At 42.1% G+C, this 21,302-nt stretch overlaps 1 protein-coding gene across 28 annotated transcripts in view; it reads right to left on the bottom strand.

Moving 5' to 3' along the window:
* Positions 1-21,302, bottom strand: part of THRB (thyroid hormone receptor beta) — a 349,913-nt gene that overhangs the window by 8,745 nt on the left and 319,866 nt on the right. For all 28 annotated transcript variants that reach the window (XM_074312762.2, XM_074312779.2, XM_019745237.3 and 25 more), the window contains 4 exons: positions 16,369-16,516; positions 13,331-13,536; positions 5,978-6,124; positions 153-411 (listed from right to left, as the gene is read on the bottom strand). In XM_074312762.2, the coding sequence (XP_074168863.1) occupies positions 153-411; positions 5,978-6,124; positions 13,331-13,536; positions 16,369-16,516 (760 nt within the window). The remainder of the gene's footprint in view (positions 1-152; positions 412-5,977; positions 6,125-13,330; positions 13,537-16,368; positions 16,517-21,302) is intronic.

Below are 21,302 nucleotides of genomic sequence, written 5' to 3'. Positions count from 1 at the left end.
GTTCCCAGTACATTGGCAAACCTACAATTGTTCCGTGGAGAGTGAGCTCTGATTCTAAAGCTAAAGAGGGGTTAAAAACTCAAGTGATTTGAATTACCATCAGACAAGCAAAGGCTCTTTTGATGCCCAGTAATGAGTCTGGACACACTCACCTGAAGACATCAGCAGGACAGCCTGAAGGAGAGCGACTTCAGTGTCATCCAGGTTGAAAGAAGACAGCGACATGCCCAGGTCAAAGATGGCGTCCGACACCACCCCAAGACCCCCGTTTTTCAGCTGGCCCCGCGTCACTGCCATTTCCCCATTCAGGGTTAAAGTCTCACTTTCTGGGTCATAGCGCACAGCAGCGCGAAGGGACATGATCTCCATGCAGCAGCCTTTGAGGAGGATGATCTGGTCTTCACATGGCAGCTGAAAAGAACCAGCCCACATCAGCAAAGAACAAGCAGACAAACGTCCTTCAGGAACAGGCAGTATCTTAAGGGCAGCAGGAACAACATCCTGTGAAGGACATTCATCCCGCACTCGGAGCCTACACGCTGTGGCTTTTCCTTTCCTACTTGGTTGCAGACTTCGAACAACCATTTTTCATACTTCAAGTTGGTCCTAATCTTCACCTGATTTAATTTCAGTAGTTTGCATTTCTTTTGTAACAGATAAAGATCTCCAGCTGATACTACAGTCACATGTGAAACTGCAATAGCCCCTTATTCTGGGGTTTTGTATTATAGCCCAACTGATAACTGCTTGAGAGCAGGGTTTAGGTTAAATCTGCCAACACTTTTGTCTAATAGCTCCAGTAATCAACAGATAACTCTACTGTTTAGCTGGCAGCTGTGCTTCTCTTTGCTTTTTGAAGCAAGTGTGCTCCTTCAGTCTCTTAAAAGGCATAGAACTAGAGAGTTGCTTACAAATGCATATTACCTAAGAGGCCCAGAGATATAAAAGCTTTGCCCAAGGTCACCCAGTAAGTTAGGGGCAGAGGTGAGACCAGTATTTAGACTTCTGGCTCCTAGAGTTTTGTTCTTAGTACCTCACGCAACAGAATAACTACACACACTGGATCTTTCTGCCAGTCTCATGTTAAGTTCATTTGGTTGCCCTATTAATTAGGATTTGTGATAATGTGATAACATTAATAACAAATTAAAAAAAATAAACTTTGCTAAGCAAAATGAAAAAAAGAGTTGTATGAATGGGAAGAATGTTTAATTAAATGTCATTAGCAAAACAGTTCAAAAGGCTATTAGTTACCAGGTGTTTCTGATGAATTGGGCACTGTGCCAAGATTTATGTGCATCACCTTATTTAATCTTCACAGCGATGCAGTGAGGTTAATGTTTTAATTCTACTTTCATTTACAGATGTGGAAACCCAGGCACTGACAGGTTGAGTAAAAGGCTGGGCGGGGGCGCACATGAATATTTTGTGAGTGAGGCTAGGATTTGAAGCTAGATCTGTCAGAGTCCAAAGCTAAGAGAAGAAGAGAACACTGTCATGCAGGCACTCTAGTCCTGCTCCCACACAAGAACGCAGGACACGGTGAGGCCAAAAAGGAACAGCAACGGAGCCATAGATAGGGGAGTCATACCACTATATTCTCGTTGGCGGCTGGGTTGGAGACACAGGAAGCAGGAGCCACACGATCCGCAATCTGCCGTCCACTTCTCTGCCAACTAACCCCACTTGCTAGCCACAATCCACCGTCTGCTTCTCTGCCAACCAACCAACCTCCCTAGCATAGCCATGGCAGTTATATTAGTGGCTAATGGCTAACTGGTTACAGCTGATGGCCATCTACTACCCAAGCCAGCTCATTTCCATGTGAGGCTGAAAGCCTGGAAACTGCTCTCTGGGACTCTGTCCCCACAAACACACTCTTTGAAGTACTTTGAATGGGGCTAAGTTTCCATAAACAATGAATATGTAAATTACACATAATTTCTATCTCTTCATGAAACATGTACAAATTCTTTTTGGGAAATACTTTTGGCAACACTCAACCAGTTCATTTTAGGTTATTGTATAAAACTGAAAGTAATACTACTTTATTACATTTAAAACACTGGGTATTTCCTATTTTTCACGCACTCTACCTAGCCACTTTACCATTTAATTTCAAATTGCTTAGCCTTTTCTATAGAATAACAGTCATCTTGTGTTTGGTTCTGGAATCTGTACATGTGAATTCTCGTCTTCCACGCATTAAAAAAAAAATGACGTTGATTTGCTTTTATTAGGTACTAATTTGTACTCCTCAATGACATCCTTGGAGTCCTGGAAAGAGGAAACTTGAGTATGGACACGTCCTCCACAGATAAGATGGAGCACTGGCTGCAGTGGGGGACGCTGGCTTTGACGCCTAGGGCAGTGGTGACTTCAGCCCCATCGGGGTCACCTGAGGACTTGTTAACCACCCATGACTGGCCCGACCCTTCGTGCTTTTGCTTTTCTCCAAGTTCCCAGGTGATACTCAGGCTGCTGGTTCAGGGACACCACTCTTGAGAACCACTGGCATTGAACAGCAAAGAGAAATTACTAATCAAAGCAAACAATTCATTTAAAAAAAAAAATCTGTCATGAACTATACAAACTTGGGCAGACCCCATAGTTGTCACCACGTCTGATTCTAGATGGAATAGAAGTTTTCTTTTTTTAACTTACTGTTGATTAGTTCAAACTTCAATAAAGCTTTAATAAGTATTTGTCAAGGATCACCAAAGGTTTAAAAACTAGGCCAGATTACTTTTCCTCTAAGAGGGGTTTGTAGGATGCTGGTGAGATTTGTTTCAGCCTATGGGTAAATAATCTGTCAGTCACTTGCCAAAATACTTTCATTGAGAGAATGTTCTACCAAAGCCATGACAAGCAGAGAGGCAGGGATCCTCCCATAGACTGTTCCTGTCTCCTTAGGAGCGTTATCACTCAGGTTGATTGGAATAGATGACAGTGCCCTCTACTCTAGAAGTGGTTCTGATGTATGTTTTTGGTAGCTCTGCCAGCCATGATTTTAGATCTTTAGAAGCCCAGGGTGTCCTTGCTTGGTGCGGTAACATGGATCTTAGCAGAACATTACCATGAGCACAATTTCAGCAGCAGATGCATCAAACTGCCTCTGGGAAGAAACCTCTGTCTCTCGAGACCACCTGGGATCTCCATCCCACTCCATAGGTACCTAAGGGGCTTACACAGTCATTTTCCCTCTTTGGGGTTCCAAAGATAGTGTGAAAGTCTAGATGTCCTGAGGAGGCCACAAACACCAGAAACATCCTCGTCTCTGCTGTACAAGTGAACGTTCTTCTTTTTGGTAATTTGGAGACTACAAAATATCAGGATTGAAAGCGAGATGGAATCAGAACTTTGAAACAGGCTTAAGCTTCTGAGGGAAACTTGAAACGTACCATGTTGATCCCTCACCTTTGTCACAGACATAAGTGCACTGTGTGTTTGTTACTGGTGGTGGAGATGGCTTTCTTTCTTTCTTTCTTTAACTGAAATACCTCTGCAGCGGTTGGTTTACAAGAGCTTTGCATTTTCTAAAAAATATTTTTGATGGGTATTTGAAGGGCAGCCTAGTTCAAGTTGTAGGGGTAGCAAGTTTCTCTTCAGACACCAAGGACTGGGCGACGAGAGACACAGCCCAGAGAGAGAGGACCAAGAAAGGTCCGGGAAAACAAACCCAACCCAATGAAAACAGCGAAAGAAGATGCCCAGAGGGAGGGCAAACAAGCACAAACATATATTGAAAGCCTTAAAAGGTGTATGTGCCTTGGTCCTTAAATTCCACTGTTAGGTTTGCCCCGAGGAAACAGTACTATGAGCAGGGCCTTGGCATCCGAACGCTCATGGCAGAATATTTACTCGTATAGTAGTGAAAAATTGGAAATGAACTGAAGATCCAGTAAAAGTACATAACCTAAATTATGGTACGTCTATTCTTTGGAATGCTATGTGGTCATTAAAAATTCTTTTGTGAAAGAATACTTAAATAATATATTTTACAGTTGGGTGTAAAAAGTTAGGCACAACGGGGGGCTGGTAACATTCTGTTTATCTTGGAGCTGATTGTAGGGGTGTGTTAAGTCTGTGAATATCCACTGAGTTGCACCCTTATGATATATGCTCCTTACTCTTTAATAAAAAGTTTAAGAAAGTGGTTTCATAAGTAAAAAGTATAGCATAAACTACATTAATATATTTCATATTTCATATATATGTGTGTGTGTGTGTGTGTGTGTGTGTGTGTGTGTGTATGTGTGTGTATGTGAGTTTGTATATACACACAAATTTATTTGAAAAAAAGACTCAAATAGGCTCCCAGTGGCAGCAGTCTATCTCTTGGTGATATTACCATGAATCATTACCTTTATTATGCGGCATAAATCACCAATGAATATGTATGATTTTTGTAATATCCTCTAAAACGTTAATAAATGTTAATAAAAGAAAGGATGGTGTGGAACGCTGCACACCAAATGCAGACACAAGTCAGAGACTCCCGAGCTCCTCTGAGGGTGGAATATAAGTGGTTCCCACTGCAGGCTGCTAGCTGGCACATCAGGTACCCTGGCCTCTATCACAGTGAAGCTGGGGGGCAAAAGGGAGGCACACTCTCTCCCAGCTGGGTCTGAGGGTCAGATACCTGTGTCCTGAAGCCCACTGCTCTGTCCTTTCGGGTATGGCTTTTGTGGAGGCTCAGAGACATAGGCAACGAGAAGTGTCCTCCCCATCAATGTCTGAGGTCTCTCAGACTCCAGCTGGGCTCCCATTATTGCAAACTCAAAGACACAAATGGGCTGGCAGCCAAGGTAGGACAGGATCATTCCAGTGAGAAAACTCAGCTTCTTTCTAGGTGAGACTAGATTCACTTATCACTTGGGTGGCTTAAGTAAAAGGCTTATAGCTGTATGTGGTTCTCTCTATCTGGTAACTTTCTAGGTCCCCTTGGAGATGTGAAGAGCAATAGATTGGCACCTGATGGGGTTTTTCCAAGGGAACAAGTCTCTAGAAAACATAATCAATCCCACTTAAATAAAAAAAGGAAGGTAGAGGCCAGATGGTAATGTAATGAATAAAATAGCAGTATTAACAGCTAAAATTTATGCAATACTTATGACCCTATTAAGACCTATCCAAGTACTTATTATGACATTTAAACCTCCCAACAGCTCTACAAGGTAGACTCTCTTATGATTCCCATTTTAAAGATGAGATAACCAACGTTTGAAGACATTTAATAACTTATCTAGGATTCTTGCCCATACAACAGACTGCAGAGCCCATGCTCTCAGCTACCACATAGTAGGACTGTTAAAATTAGGGATGAAGTGTCCCAAAGGGAAAGGCTATGACCTCTGGTGGGTGAGCACTTCCGGGCAGCCTGAAGATGGGACAAGACAAGGTGAACTGATAAGAAAAGAGGGAAGATTTAAGGAGATATTAAGATCCTTGCTCTGTGAAGGTCATTTAACTTATTCTTGAAGATTAAGAAACAACCATCTTGCTGGGATATATAGTTAAAAGAATATAGACTTAGACTCAAACCCGGGCCCCATGTTTGGATAAGTTAATCACACTGACCTCAATGTCCTACATCTGTAAAATGGGGTTCATTAAAGCTACTCTGCAAATCTGTTATAAGTATGTGCTTTAATCTGGGCAAACTTGAGCATGGTAACCAGAACATCGCGGGTGCCGATTAATTTAAGGATTGCTGTCATATTTCCCTGTGCCTGGAGTCAGATGGAAGAATAGGACCTTTATCGACCTCATATGGACAAGCTAATGAATGATAACTGAATAGAAGAGGTGGGGAAATGAAAATGAAACAACGTGCATTTTCATTTTGTACTGACATTGCTTTCATAGGACTAAGTTGCTACTTGTTAATATTAAATTATATATAGTACTCAGTATTCCTGGAAATTGATGGAACCTATAAGGACAAATAATGCAGAAAGAAAAATAATTTCCTCACCTCACAAAACATAGGTAACTTTTTGGCAAAATCCACCACTCTGGTAATTGCTGGTGTGATGATTTTTGTAAAATGGCTGAAGGCTTCCAAGTCAACCTTTCCACCTTCTGGGGCATTTACTATTGGTGCTTGTCCAATATCTTCTGGCTAAGGAAAAGAAACAAAAAAGATTTAAATGAAACAGTTTAAGGGATCTTTACTTATTCTAGTTCTCACGTGGCAAAGTCTCTTCTGAACTGTCAACCTGTACAGTTTCCAGTTTTTCACATAGTTTATTAACAAACTGTCCAGTTTTCACATTGTTCTCTGAGCAAAGATATGTGTCTTGGCTATTGCTGTAATAACAGTCACAGGATTGTGACAAAAGGATGGAAGGAAAGGAGGGAGGGAGGGAGGGGAAGGGAGACAGAGAGAGAGAGAGAGAGAGAGAGAGAGAGAGAGAGAGAGAGAGAAAGAAAAGAGGGGGGAGGGAGGGAGAAACAAGAGGAATTTGGAGTTTGCTTCTGAATGCACAAAGGGCATACACTTACGCCAGGTGACATAAAATCTAGGGCACTTTCAGAGCATTGCACATTCTTTTTTTTTTAAACAACCATTTTTTTTTTTTCTTGAAAGGCAAAGTAACTTTATTTTTTTATTGGGGAATAATGTGTTTTTCCAGGGCCCATCAGCTCCAAGGCATTGTCCTTCAATCTAGTTGTGGAGGGCGCAGCTCAGCTCTAAGTCCAGTAGCTGTTTTCAATCTTAGTTGCAGGGGGCGCAGCCCACCATCCCATGCGGGAATTGAACCGGCAACCTTGTTGAGAGCTCCCGCTCTAACCAACTGAGTCATCCAGCCACACTTCTAGAAGCTCAGCTGCAGCTTGTTGTCTTCAATCTACCGTATTTTGCCGAAAATAAGACTGGATCTTACATTAATTTTTGCTCCAAAAGACGCATTAGGGCATATTTTCAGGAGCTGTCTTATTTTTTCATGTACAACAATCTACATTTATTCAAATACAGTCATGTCATCTTTTTCTGGAACATCATCATAATGTACTAAATGCATCCGTCTGATTGACGATCTTAATTGGGGCTTATTTTCAGGGAAACATGGTAGTTGTGGAGGGCGCAGCTCCCTGGCCCATGTGGGAATCAAACCGGCAACCCTGTTGTTCAGAGCTCGTGCTCTAACCAACTGAGCCAGCCGGCTGCCCCCGGAGCACTGCACATTCTGATGCCTATCTTTGTGTGTGAGGTGGGCACAGTGCGGGCAGTGAGGGAGAGTGTGGTGGGCAGCCCCAGCAAACAGTACTCTGTGGATTCATTCTTGCTTCTGACCCAGCAGCAGGGCTTGATGTCCTGTCTGCCCTATAGACTCCAGTTGGAGGAAGTCTCCGCTGGCTGAGGGAGACCATCTCGAGGCTGCCTACAGGAACTGAGCTGCGCAAACTTAGCAAACCTTTGGGCAGAGTGGGAGTTTTACTAGTATTTAATAGCACTTCTCTGCCATTCGTTAACCCAAGAACAATCCATGGCCTTGCTGTTTGAAGGGTGGTGGAACAGCCCAGGTGTCACCTGGGGACTTATTAGTAATGCAGACTCTCAGCCACTCCCCTCCACCATCTAACGGTGCAGAATCAGCATTTCAGCAAAGCCGCAGGTGGCTGTGCTGACATTAGGCTCCCAATGGCCACTGAAGCTGTCTAGCTCTAGCTCCTTAGCTGGGCATTAGTGACGACCATGGTGTGGCCTCTCATATATCTCCTGTTGTCAGCAGTGCTTCTTGATAGGAACAGGATTCTCCATTGCCGTTTCCTGTCACTGTGATAACAGTAACCGCCATTTATCTGTGGCCTACCAGCTAGCCAGCCGCTTAGGCGCTCACACAATCCCTGATTGGCAGATGAGAGCAAACAAGGGTTCAGGGAGGTTAAGACCAATCCTCTGAGGCCACGACTGGCATCTTAGCAGCTCAGACTCCACACAGCAATCTGCCAGGAGTCTCATTTCTGCCCACTCGGAGGCTTTGACACCTTGCTCACTTTCCCACTAGGGGACATAAATTCTGCTCCTCTTCATAAGGCCCTTGTCAGCCTCTCCCACTGTCTTCCAGGAAGTTGTGACTCTGATCAGAGATGAGAGACAAAGACCCTGACTGATGGTGAAAACCTTTGCCTAGAGCCACAGTGAACAGACAAGAGCAAGCATCCAGGGGTAGGAGGTTAGGGGGTGGGGGTGGGCAGAGATAAGCAGGAGCACCTGGGGCTGTGAGCGAGTTGAGCAAGGCTGGATCCCTCACTTGCAGGGAGGTGAGGGCACTGCCAGCGACAAGACTGTCGCCTTGGGGCTCAACTTCACTGTGCATCAGAATCACCGGCTTGCTGGGCCCACCCCCAGAGTTTTATCAGTAAGTCAGGGGCAGCGCCTGGGCATCTGCATTTCTAACAGGTTCCCAGGACATGCTGATGCTGCCGGCCTGGGACCACACTTAGAGATCCGCTGGGTTAGCAGTAACCACATCCAGCTCAGCGGAAACCAGTTACCATATTTCTTCCCACATCTTCCCTATTACTGCTCACATCTCATTTTTAGCAGGAAGCAAAGCAAAGAATGATGCTTTTCTTGTTGCCAGGACATGAGGGTCAACAGGAGCAGCCCATGCCCTCCCAGGGTGGTAGGAATCATGATTACAGGGGCAGATTGTTAAACATATTACATAACAAACTCTGGCAGCATTGACCTTTTTCTGACTATCCAGCAGGTTCTTCTGTTTATTTTATTTTACTTTTTAATTGTTTGTTTTGGGGGCAGTGAGTAGACCAGAAAGACGTCTGGTTTCTGTCATGTTTTCATAACCAGTGGCGATCGTTTTGGGTAGCTGTTGGCATAGCAGCTCATGGAAGGCTTCTGTTCTGTTGGCTTTCGGGATGCAGATGGAATTGATGGAATAATCACATGTACAGCTTCCTTCTCTTTCTTTTTCACATAGACTGAACTAAGGGAAAAGGTACATCAGTTCCTCCTTTGGCATTGCTGCTTCTTGAATCCTTCAGACCTCCCTGGTGGTCTTTATAATTACTCTCACCCTGAAAATGAGGCTCATCTCACCTGCCGTGTCTACTTTAAAACTCTGTTATGATGATAAACTGATAAAAGGAACATGGACACACATTAAAAAAGGTAGGGAGTTACACACACACACACACACACTTTTGGCCTGTTTGAACCCAAACATCTTCCTACTGAACACTGACAGATCTAATCTAATTGTATTTACATGGTATTCAGTGTCCTTTGAAACGTCAGTGGGTTAATACTAATGTTAATTTCCATTCAATCTGTGGGTTTGTGGTGTATTTGAATCACCACCTGTGACACCCCTAAAGATGTGAAAAAAGGAGACACAAATAGGTCCCAGAGCCTCAGGACACTACTACAGGCACTCCCTTTTCCTGGGACAATCAGGCACAGGATGGTGAGGGTGGTGGTAGAAATGATGGATGGATATAGTAACCCCTTATGTGGTTGCTAATGATATGACAAGTGCTTATACCTATTACTTTTACATCATTTGGTAAAGGCATAAAGCCTCCTGAGCCTTAGAGAGACGAAGTAACATGCCGAAAGTCACATAATTAAAACGCATCAGAGGCAAACATTGAACTCAGGCTATCTGATTCCAATCTCCATGTGCGTAACTACTCAACTACCCAGCCTTCTTCTGATGTAGTTATAACAATTTTGGGTGATAGAATTTCCTGACTTGATTGCACGTGCCTTACGACCTGTCTACACAGTGCACATATGGCCGAATCACTCATCCTGTATCATCCCATGTTTCTTTTCTGAGGCTATCCCAATGGAGAGAACGTGTAAAATCAGACAGTTGCTCTGCCAGGTCAAACCACCAGTCTCTATTTCTGACTTAAGTCCTGGTCTTAGAGTAAAAAATGATGGAGAAGCTCCTTTTGAGGAATAAGTTACTTACCCATTCCAGATAAATGAACACTTCTAGCTTTTACGATAACATATCATTTTAATCCCTTATGATATATTACTATATTATTATTAACAGAATAGGCCTCCTCAAATTCTGTTTCAGAGCAAGATGGGCCATCATCACACAAAAATAAATAAAATAATCTGCATAGCAGTGCTGTAAGCAAAAAAACAAAGGGTATCAGCTACTCAAGAGACACATATCCTAATGTGTACAAGCCTGTTCAGGACACAGATACCATTTAGCAAAGCTGTCTTCAATGAAGGATTCCTAAGTCCTTGCAGGAAAATTCACCACTCAGGAGAGTGCAATTTTCATCATGAACATAAATAGTCAATTGAGGTCATCCTTTTGCAAGGAGTATTTGTAAATATGTAACCTGGCTGAGACACAGGGCTTAACTGTACTGTCTCTGAGGATGGGCTGGTGGAACTGTATGTTCTACTTAATACATATTTATTAAGTTCTGTTCTGGTTATCTATTGCTGTGTAACAAACTACCCCCAAATTTAACGGCTTAAAAACAATACATTTTTACTTTCTCTCAGAGTTCTGGGGATGGATGGGCTCAGCTGGGTGGTTCTCACTTGGGGTCCCTGCTACATCTGTCATCAAATGGCAGCAAAGGCTGGTGTCACCTGAAGGCTTCTTCACTCACATTTCTGGTGCCTGGGCTGATTGAGAATCTCTCCATGTGGTCTCTCCACATAGATAGCTTGCACTTCCTCACAGCATGGTGGTCTTAGGGTAGTTGAGTTGGACCTTTTTTTTTTTTTTTACGTGGCAGGTGGCTGTTCTCAGGGAGACCAGGAGGCTTCCGCCTTCAAGATAACCAAGTAGGAACTGCAAGCCTTCTTATGACTCAGGCTTAGAAGTCACTCTTCCCAAATCCATTGTTTAAAGGAATCATAGACCAGCCCATTTCAAGGGGGGGGGGAGAGGAAGAGACTTTTCCTCTCCATGGGACACAATGGGCTGTGTATATAGGGAGGAAAGACTCTAATAGCAGCCATCTTGGAGAAAAGCTACCACAAATTTCAACCACACATGTGATAGACACTGGTGAAAAAACTGAATGGAACATGGTCCTTCCGCTGAGGAGATGTGAGGTGATCCCAGGCACAGAAGGGGAATGGCTGACAGAAATGAAGTTCACTGTAGTGACAAATGGGACAGTGGAGGCATTCTGAAAACAGGAGTCTTGGAGTTCAAAGTTGCTGCTTTTAATTACCAGAAATTGTGCTATATGCTCTCAAGAGACCACCCTATTTAAAGTGAAGTCTCTCCCCAGTTCCAAATCACAATTTCCCTCATTGCATTTACCTCTGCCTGCATCTGTCTTGTTTGTCTAACCCTTACTGTCTGTCTTCTTCCACTGGAATATGGCTGAGCTTTTCCACTACCTGGCACGTAGTAGCTGCTCAATAATAAATGTTTCCTAAATAAAAGAACAAATCTTTAAGTCTGGAAAAAAGCACTATAGTGACCACTGAATTGGTTTAGTTATACTAGTACCCATTCTCTTTTGGGGGGTAAAGAAAATAGAAATGTAGGCTTTCCTAGGAGAAGTACAGGATGTGCCCCAAACCTTCCACTTTACTTGGGATTCAGCTTGGTCACTGCTCTGAATGGCAGTGCCAGGCCTGGAAGTGGTTTCCTCAATGTCCATTTAAGGCTGACACATTCAGGGAAAGGACCGATTTAGGCTTGGGGTTAGGCAGGACTCTATCTTGCTATGCCCAAAATATACTGTGTTAGAACTAATCTATCTATCCATCCATCCATCCATCCATCCATCCATCCATCCATCCATCCATCCATCCAGAATTAATGTTTTCTGGCTGATATACCAGGGTGGGTGGTGCGCCTGAGGGTGCAGATCAAGGCACTAAGAGGCAGCCCCTCCAAAGACCTGTCTTTCGAAGGCCCTCTGGGTTTGCACAGGTGGCGAAACTGCATGGTGTAGTGGTTTAGAGCATGGCTCCTGGAACTGGGCTGCGTCTATCACCACCGCTTACTAGCTGCAGGAGCTTAGGTAAGTTTCCTTAACTTTTCTGCCTCAGTTCCTTCCTCTGTGAAATGGAGATATTAACCACATCTACCTACAGGGTTGGGATAGGAAGGTAATGTATGAAAAGCACTTCAAATAGTACCTGGCATTTGGTAAGGGCCATGCTGCATGTTTGCTAACACTGCTGTTGGTGCACGCCATCTAGACTGTGTTAGAACCCACTCATTACAACAACGAAAGTGTTTGAAGGCAGGTGGATTATAGGTAAGCTTTTTCTTTCTAAAAATTTCCTTTAAGGTTGTACTGTTTTCATGAAAAAAACCTATTCCATTATAATGGTGATGGTGAGGTACAGGACAATCATACCACTAAATCTTGTTCCAACGGGAAGGTACTCTGTGTACCCGGGAGATACAAATAAACCCACAGATCTGATGCTGAGGCTCCGTGAGATGCTCATAAAAGGTTCTTGTCATAAACCAAGAGCAGGCTCAGTATCTGTGATGGTCCAATCCAGCTGGTGGTGGGGTGGGTAGTCCATCTAGTGAGCTGGGTGGAGGGCTTGGACTTGGAACCCCAAGACCTGAGTTGGCTTTTGGGCCTGGCTCAGCCACTTTCTAGTAGTTTGATCTTGGGTGAGCCCCTTAAGGCCTTGGGCTTGGTTTTCATATTTGTAAAATGGGGAGAGTAATCCCAGAGACCTCAAAGCATTGTAAGGTCCAAAGGACCATCCCAAATACATGGGAAGGACTTTCACAATGGTTACTTTTTATAAAAACATCAAACATTGATATTCCAAGGGTCTTGAAAGTCCTGTTTTCTTGACACAGCCCCTGCCCCGATCCCTACTACCTGTTCCCATTGTCTTCCTAGACTTGAGGTCATTTATTTTAAGCTAAACATTTTGAATTCTATGGACATAAAAATGCATTTGAGATATGGGACACTTCATTCTAGGGGTTATTCTAAAGGAAATATTTTGGAGCGAATTTAGCAGACTAAGTATGTATATATCTGAGGGAAGAAATGAGTATAAAAAGGGGAAGCTGGCTGGCAGGCAAATAATTTTACTAATAGATGCAGGGCTGGCCTTACTAACAGCAAAAGCAAACAGATCATGTGGCCTTAGAAACTGCAATGGGATGCAGTGACCTGTAAATAGTAGATGGTAGGAGTGACCTTTGTTCTCAGACAGACTTGGATTCAGATCCTGGCTCTGCAAGTCATCTCCCTCCTCAGAGCTGCAGTTTCCCTATCAATAAAATGGGGTGGGAACCCCAGCATCCAAGGGTGTGAGGACTAAATGAACCGAGGTAGAAAGCATGCAGCAATATTCAGCTGTGCTGGAGAGCCTCACCAGGAATTTCCGTTTCTGCTTCCAGTGGCTGCCTTGGGCATTGGTGGCCACGTGGGCTTCGGTGACGGTTTTGATGAGCTCCCACTCCTCATCGGTGGGCTCTGGCTTGTGCCCGATGGATTTCTGCAGCTCTTCCCGCCGTCTCTTCTCCCGGTTCTCCTCAATCAGCTTCCGCTTTGCTAGCCGCTTGCTGTCATCCAGTACCACTGGGAGAGGGAGAGAGTGAGACAAAGCACACAGATACTCCCTAGACACATGGCAGACTGCACTTCCCAGGGCCTCAGGGGTGGGGACCACTGATGCATAGATGGCTCGGTGGGGCCTACAGGGTGGGGTCACACTGGGGTACTTTCTACCCTTGGTGGCAAGCACCCCTGACTAGCCGTGGTCCAACATGAGCCCGAGTGCCAAACTCCCAATGTCTAGCCAGCTTTTCAAAACAAAGGCCTGGGGGTGGGTGGACACTGGGCATCCCAATTCCATAGAAGGTGGCCATAAATAAGAATGAACCCACGGGTTCACAGAGGAGCAGTGTTTAGCCAAAGATGTGAATTCACTCTTAGGGTTTTCTGTAACTTCCTTCCTGCTCCAAAATAGCTCCTACGGTAGTATGGAGAACTTTCTTACTAAGAGAAATCAGTTAGGGAGGTTCAAGAAAAGTTCTGAAGCAACAAATAGGAGACTGATGATCCTTTCCTCAGAGGAAAAAGGACTCTAACTCTTCATTAGTTCCCTTAAGGCATATTGGAATGTGGCTGGGCCTATCTTGGGTTTCATAGGTATTCATTTTGCACTACTCTCTACCTGGTAAACCCTTCCTGGTGGTTAAGGAGCCCAGGCTTTGTAATCTAGAAAGACCTGGGTTTGAATCCTGACCCTACCACATTCTAGCTGTGTGACCTCTGGCAAATTACTGAGGCTCTCTGAGCTTACATTTCTTCCTACATAAAATGGGATCAATAACATCCACTTCACAGGGTATTCAATGAGATAGTGCACTACAAGTGCTCAGTAAATGTAGCCATGATTTTAACATTTATGCAAAAGGGAAATAAGAAGCGCAGGTAACAAGAAACCTATACTTCTGTGGTAATTTCCAAAACAAAACCATTTCACCAGACTCTTAGTAGTTGTCAATGGAATGGAAAGACCGAGGTTTTACATTACTGAGTCACAGTCTTTTAGAACTGGAAGGGATCTTAGATATTATCTAGTCCAACTCCTTCCTTTCACAGAGGAGGAAGCTGATCCAGAGAGATCACGACTTGCCTAAGGTCACACAGCAAGTTCATGGCAGAGCCCAGGCAAGACCCAGGACTCCTGACTCCAGTTCTATAACATCATTGTCCTAGGGCCATTTCTTGATGAAGGTTTGACCTGGTAGGAAAGAAGAAAAGCAAACATAGCAGGAGGCAGAGAACCAAAGGTGCTCAGCTAGTCCATAGAGTAAGGAAACCCCAGTTCATCTCTATTTGACTGAATCACCAAAGCCAGGTGAGGACAAATGTGGGAAATATGAATGAGCCTTGTTCAGTCATTTCAGTTCACTCTTTAAAGGAAGAAGAGAAAGGCAGCTATACTCATAGGCCCATTTCCCAAACTCTGCCAGGGATGGTGGCATCTGACATGCATTATCTAATTTAATCCTGAAAACAACCTGCAAAGTAGATGATAATTTCACAGAAGGGAAACCAGATGTTAAATCGGATGGTCACACAGCTAGTAAGGAGATCTGAACTCCAACAGTTTTTCTGATTATAATGCCTGAGCTCTTATAATACCTCACAAGCAAGTCAAGGGCACTCACAATTAATTTCCACCCAGTCTAGAGTAACACTAAGTTTTTAACCTCATAAATATTCATATCTTTAACTTCTCAATAAAATAATGAAATGGATACTGAATAATAACAGTTCATAATAGTGGGACATTTAAGTATTTGGTTCTAGGTCATTTTTACATATCCTTATCAGGCATATTGTTGGCAAGGGCTCAAAAGCCTTTAAAAGATAAAGACAGAGAACACACTTAGTCAGAGGTGGGATTAACCCAGGATTTCCAGCCTAATGCCTAACACAACCCTCCTTCTTTTTTAAAGACTTCCCATTCTGTCTGTTTAAATGGGCAAACCAGGACATTCCACAGATATTTTTGTTCTAGCTGAGAGAACCCTGTTTGTCACATAAATGTAAGCCATGATTATTTCATTTTTCATGAGGAAAAACCTCAATGCATTCTTTTTTTTCTTTCCTTTATTCTTCTTTTTAACTAAAAGTTGGAATCCTTCATGGATGTGCAAAATGTTTATGCCAGTAGAAATCATTAACCCTGATGCCTGGTAAAAGGGAGTCCACACATTCAGAATGACACGATTCTTACTTTATTGTTAGATTAACTGACGGGACTGGTGTAAATCCCTTGCACAGTGTGGGGAGAAGAGACGCCAACAGTGGCTAATTTCACCACCATATGCTGTGGCACTTTGAAAACTGGGTAGGACGACTTCAGCTTGGAATGTTTTTTACGGCTAAAAATATAACAAACAACCAACTGCAGGATGACTCATGCAATAGCACTCAACTTCACATTCTTCAGAAATTTCTGAACATGATGTTTTCTGCCAGTGCCCCGTCTCCAAAAATAGCCACAAAATAAATTCCTGTCTCTGCTTCTGAAATAATATTAGGACTTGTCCATGAGGCTCAGGCCATGTGAATGTTGTGTGTAAAATTACACCTTATCAACATGGATGGAGAAGACCTCTCATTTGGACTCCCTGTGGCAATCAGAGTATTGCTAACAGCCTTGCAAATATGATCAGGCTAATTTAACCTCACTCATCACCTGGATACCTTGAGGGTTAGGAGTTGATAAGGGAGAGGTAGGATAGAAACCACCGAGCTATGGCTGCAGGAATGCTAGGTGTCTTCCCTTTGTCCACATGGGTTCCTGATTGCTTTTCTCCCTGCTTGATCTCCTTGAACCAAATCTTTCCCCAACCAACACCCCTTGAATATAAAGCAAAGGAAATTACTTACAATCTGTTGCCATGCCAACATAGATGCATTTTTTAAAGCGACATTCCTGGCACTGATTTCGTGTAACTTTGTCTATGACACATTTTCCTTCATATTTACAGGAATAGGATGGATGGAGATTTTTCTGAATGGTTCTTCTAAAGAAACCCTAAATGAAAAAAGAAAGACCCAAGACAACAGTTTCATATTTTCTAGAAATAAATGAATCCAGAATTTTGTGTCCACATAGCTGTGATGGAATTGTTTTGGACCTGAACCTGTGTATGGACCTGTAACTCTAATTAATCAAATATAGGACAACTAGCCCAAAGTGAATCTAAAGAATTCTAAAGCAGAGCTGAAGGAGATGTCACAGGACTACAGACGAAACAATTTTTTGGCACTTTTTTTTTAAGGAAAAGAGACTAATGGGGAAAATCTAGTGTTTGTTTATGTTTTTTCTAAACATTGAGTAATAGAAATAAATTACATTATTTCATTTCATAGAGTGCCATAATTGTGTGGCGACATTATTCTATGAAGAGGCTTGCTATACTTTAAACTGGAGAATAAAAGAACTAGATACTTGCACTACTTTATTAATCCATAATTTAATCATTTAGTAATTAAATGGGTGTAACAGTTTAGAGACTTCATTTGATTCTTGTTTGTGACTCTTGAGATTGCCTAGACTAGTTCAGATAGCCCTTGAAATAATTGTACTTCAGGTTCTTTCTCTCCCAAATTTTTTCCCACAGCTCATTGCATTGGGGTTTTACCTTTCATAGCACTGTTTTTCTCCAGTATTCAGAGATATTACCCCTAAAGTTCCATATGTTTCTTCCTTTCTTAAGGCATGGGAGAGTGCCACTGTAAAGATTTCTGAGGATACCATAGGCTTGTAGAACATTCTCAAGGGTGTGTTACACTAGAACCTTTCTGGACATGATGTTTAAGTCTTGGCAATTATACTTCTGTATGGTAGGTATTAATAATGGTAGAGAGCACTTACTGTGAGCGGTACATTGCAGAGTGCTGTAGGCACATTCCATATCTTTCTATCTCTTCTACAAGCCTATGAAGTAGGTACTCTTAACATCTCCATTGTAGGGTTTAAAAAACTAAGCCTCAGCCAGGTTAAATCACTTGCCCCAAATCACATGGTAGGTACATGCTGGAACTTGCCTGGAACCCAAATCTTATTTACGTAACTGCTTATATGATATAAATTGAATTGTATTATTGAAATATTGTAGATGAACAAATTATAAATAGTCCCCTCCCACTCCTCAAAAAGAAAAATAAATAAACCCCCAGGTTTTAGTAGACTAGCAAGGCAAAACAAATTTGAAGGATGTTCTGTACTAAAGTTTAAAGGGGACCTCTAACTTTGTTTTGTACATGGGGGCACCGAAATGCCAGTTGACCTAGATTAAGCCCAAATTTTAGTTATCCCGTTTAAGTTTCCTTGGCTTTGATTATGTACATGTACCACTAGCATATTCCTTACTCAGACATAAGAGCTCTTCCTTATAATGAAAAAGTCAAAGCTAGGATTTTATATTGGGCACAGAGGAATAAAATGGAAAAATAACAGCAATAACTGAAACTAATGGATTTGGGGGCATGTGTACAAAACCCTTATTATCATTTCTGTTGTTCAAGTTCGCACAGAAAAACTGTCATATTATATTGGGTTTTGCATCCTTAAACACTTGAGTCCACTATTTTGAATGATGTTGATATACTGTTATAAGATTCACTAAATCACACACCGGGCAACTGTTTGACAGGTTGACAGTGTTTCCCTGGGTATTCAAGGTACGCAAATCCTGCCAAAGCACGAATGCCAGGGCATGCCACAGAGTGTAAAATAAGCTTCCCTGTGAATCTCCTTCCTTTACCTCTGTCACTCTCTGTCCAATCCACCCTTCAAGGGTTACGTCTGTCTGCAGGGCAAAAGAAGCCTGGAGATTCCAGGCAAGAAGGGTATGTCATTGACAGGGAAGTGAGGGGCTGGGTAGCCTACCTCCTTCTGGAGGAGGCAAAACTTCCCCCGAGGTGGAAACCCCAAAGCCCAGGGCACCCAGTGAGAATGCTGACTGCTGCTATGAGGATGGGACAGTTGTTTAGCTGAAGCTGGGGAGACCCTTTTCTCACCCACACTCTGACATTGACTCGTACTGGCAGGTGGGGTGCACACTGAAGACTCAGCCGACACTGAGCAGAGAATGAGGTGTGATGTACCAGCCACAGGGGCACCATTCATTTCTCCCAAAAGGCTACTCTGGGAATTTTTAAATGGAATGAATGAAATAATTTATACTTGGCTTATTTTGCAAAAAGTATTGAGGTAGCAGGCACAGCTGTTCATTTTGCCATCTTTTCTGTGGCATAGCTCTGATGACGTTTCTTGGGCACTTCGTGGACCAAGGCCCTTTTAGGATGCTGGCCTTCCTTAAGCTATAATAAAAGCGTATTTTGACATGTGATGAGGGACCACCTTATTTGAGTAAATGTAAAGATGCTAGGTCCCTTAATTTTAAAAAGTGACAAAATTAAGTTCTGGAAGTGAATTTGGATAGAAAATATTTAACACAGTCTATTTATAAAAAACCTTTTTTGAGGTGATGTGACAAAAGGGATGTCCCCGGGACTGATTAAGGACATATATTCATATATTCCATTGATGATTTATTGGTGAATAGAAGTTTTGATTTATAAATCAATATCAGAAATGTTTCCCTGCATTTTGAGAAGAACTGGATCCCTTTCTTAGTGGTGTGAGATGAGGCACTAATCAGTGTGATAAGGAGATAAGTGTCACCCTCCTACTTCAATATTTGGGCAACTGTTCAAAAACCTTTCAGTCTTTCTTAAAAAAAAAAAAAGATTAGTTGTGGAGCAGTATCAACATTCTTTCTACAAAGGATGCACAAAAACTGGCTTATCACAACAGACAAAACACCTCTAAAAGATTTCCACAGTCTTCGGGGTGAAATGGGCAAAGAAGATTCTCCCTACATACATTGCAAGTATGGGGTAGAAATATTTTTAAATTACAGGTTTGAATAAATAATACATGAAGCATAACCTTTCTCATCTTTGGCCACACTTAAAAACTGTGTTTCATTTGAAAAATGTCTTTTGTCTTTTTCCAAGATACTTTGTCCTCAGTTAAACGATCTGCATAACCACAGAGAGAAGGCTTCTTTCTTATTTTACGACTGAGGCAGTCCTAGAAACAGGGTTCTGATCTGAGATGAAGATACAGAGGCTGAGGAATCTAGTTTTATGCTACACGAGTTCTTCTTTTAAGTAAACCTCAGTGGAAACTGTCCCCAACATCCTACGATTTGGGGAAAAGAGGCTATGGATTTCTTGATCACCAATGAAGACATGTAAAGCAGGGACAGGGGTTAATATGCTTGATTCTCCTTTTGTTTATGTCAATTGCTAGTAAGCATTAAGTCCTCTCTGCAGGGCACTTTCAGTCTTTAGAGTCATTTTGGGAGTTGAGTATTGAATGGAATATACATTATAGTTTTTCCCAGAATTCAAAATTTACCAGTAGAAATTGATTTGAAAGAATCTCAATGCTGCATAACCAGGTTGGTAAAGCCTTATAAATTGGGGTTAATTTAGAAAAAAGGCCCACTTTGAATTACTGAGTTTTTGGAATGAGAGAATGTATCTAAAGCAACGCAGTTTTATTACTTTCAAATCAAGCCAATAAAACTATGCTCTAAAGAGAGAGTCTGCAAGTGCCCCAATTAATAGGTAGTGAGTACTTATTTGTAATTAGTTCCATTAAACTCCTAAAGACATTATTTTCATAGATGTAATAGCAATTTTCAGTCCAATCTTTGTTAAAAGGTTACAAATTCCAGATCAAAAGGGTCTGAATGAATGAGAACACATTATATCACGTTTCCAAAAATCAGTCTTGTAGCTATAAGGCCTTGGGACCTTAGAAATGACTTCTTTCCAATGGATGTATCATCTTTTAGCAGGCTTTTAGCAGGCTTTTAAGAAGCTTCTGCTTTTAGTGGGGTTCTGCTAAGTGTTTCTTAATTTCATGCACAAAAAGTAGGGAATTTGCATGGAAAATAATTCCACTAGAAACATGGGGCACTTTAATTTGAAACTGAGCTAACATGTTGATTTTTGGGGCATAGTTTAAAAGGTTAGGAGGAGGGAAGGAAAGGAGAGGAAGTAAGTTGGGTGATGAAGGAGAGAAGACTGAATTGATTTTATAAATTTTAATACAATTTTTTGCTTTAGGGCTTACATCTTGTGATAATTTAGTTTTAAATGTAAAAGGTAAATAAACCGTTTACCAGGGAAAAATTTAAAAAGTCCTTTCCTGACTTATATACTTTTTCATTTATAAAATGTTAGTTGAATGCTGGATATAACACTGGGTTAAGCTTTATTTACCTTCGTAGTAGACTTTATTTTCTAGGCTAGGTTGTTGGACCAAAAGCTATTTGCCAGAAAGCTCGTCCTAATTTTGATGACGAAGGTTGCAAGTAGGCAAATTTAGGCTCACTTTCAGGAAGTGAACTGACTGCTGCTCACTGGTGTATTCTCCCCAAGTATCTCCTGAAGATGGGTCTGTAGAGCATAAAATTAGCTGATGGATGACCAGAATTTACTTACTGACTGCAGGCTGTGCACAAAGCCATTTGGATAATCTCAGAGCATAATTAAATCTAAGTAGTCTCAAAGATATTCCCTAACGAACCCCTTAAAAGGGAACATATTCACTCAGATTATCAGTGGCGGGCAGCCTAGGGTAGAGTGAACTCTGTCTCATCAAATACTGGAGATAAAACAGGAGGAGAAATAGTTATTTCTTGGGATGATAACATATTATAAAATATCTATTTATTTTAAAATGCAAAGTGAGAATTCTATTAATTTCTTTTTATTTTATTAATTATCTCCCGGTT

This window comes from Rhinolophus sinicus, chromosome 5 (genome assembly GCF_057876585.1).
Source record: "Rhinolophus sinicus isolate RSI-liver-muscle chromosome 5, RSI-T2T, whole genome shotgun sequence".
In the NCBI taxonomy this organism is placed as follows: domain Eukaryota; kingdom Metazoa; phylum Chordata; class Mammalia; order Chiroptera; family Rhinolophidae; genus Rhinolophus; species Rhinolophus sinicus.
This window is presented reverse-complemented; position numbering and strand designations above follow the sequence as displayed.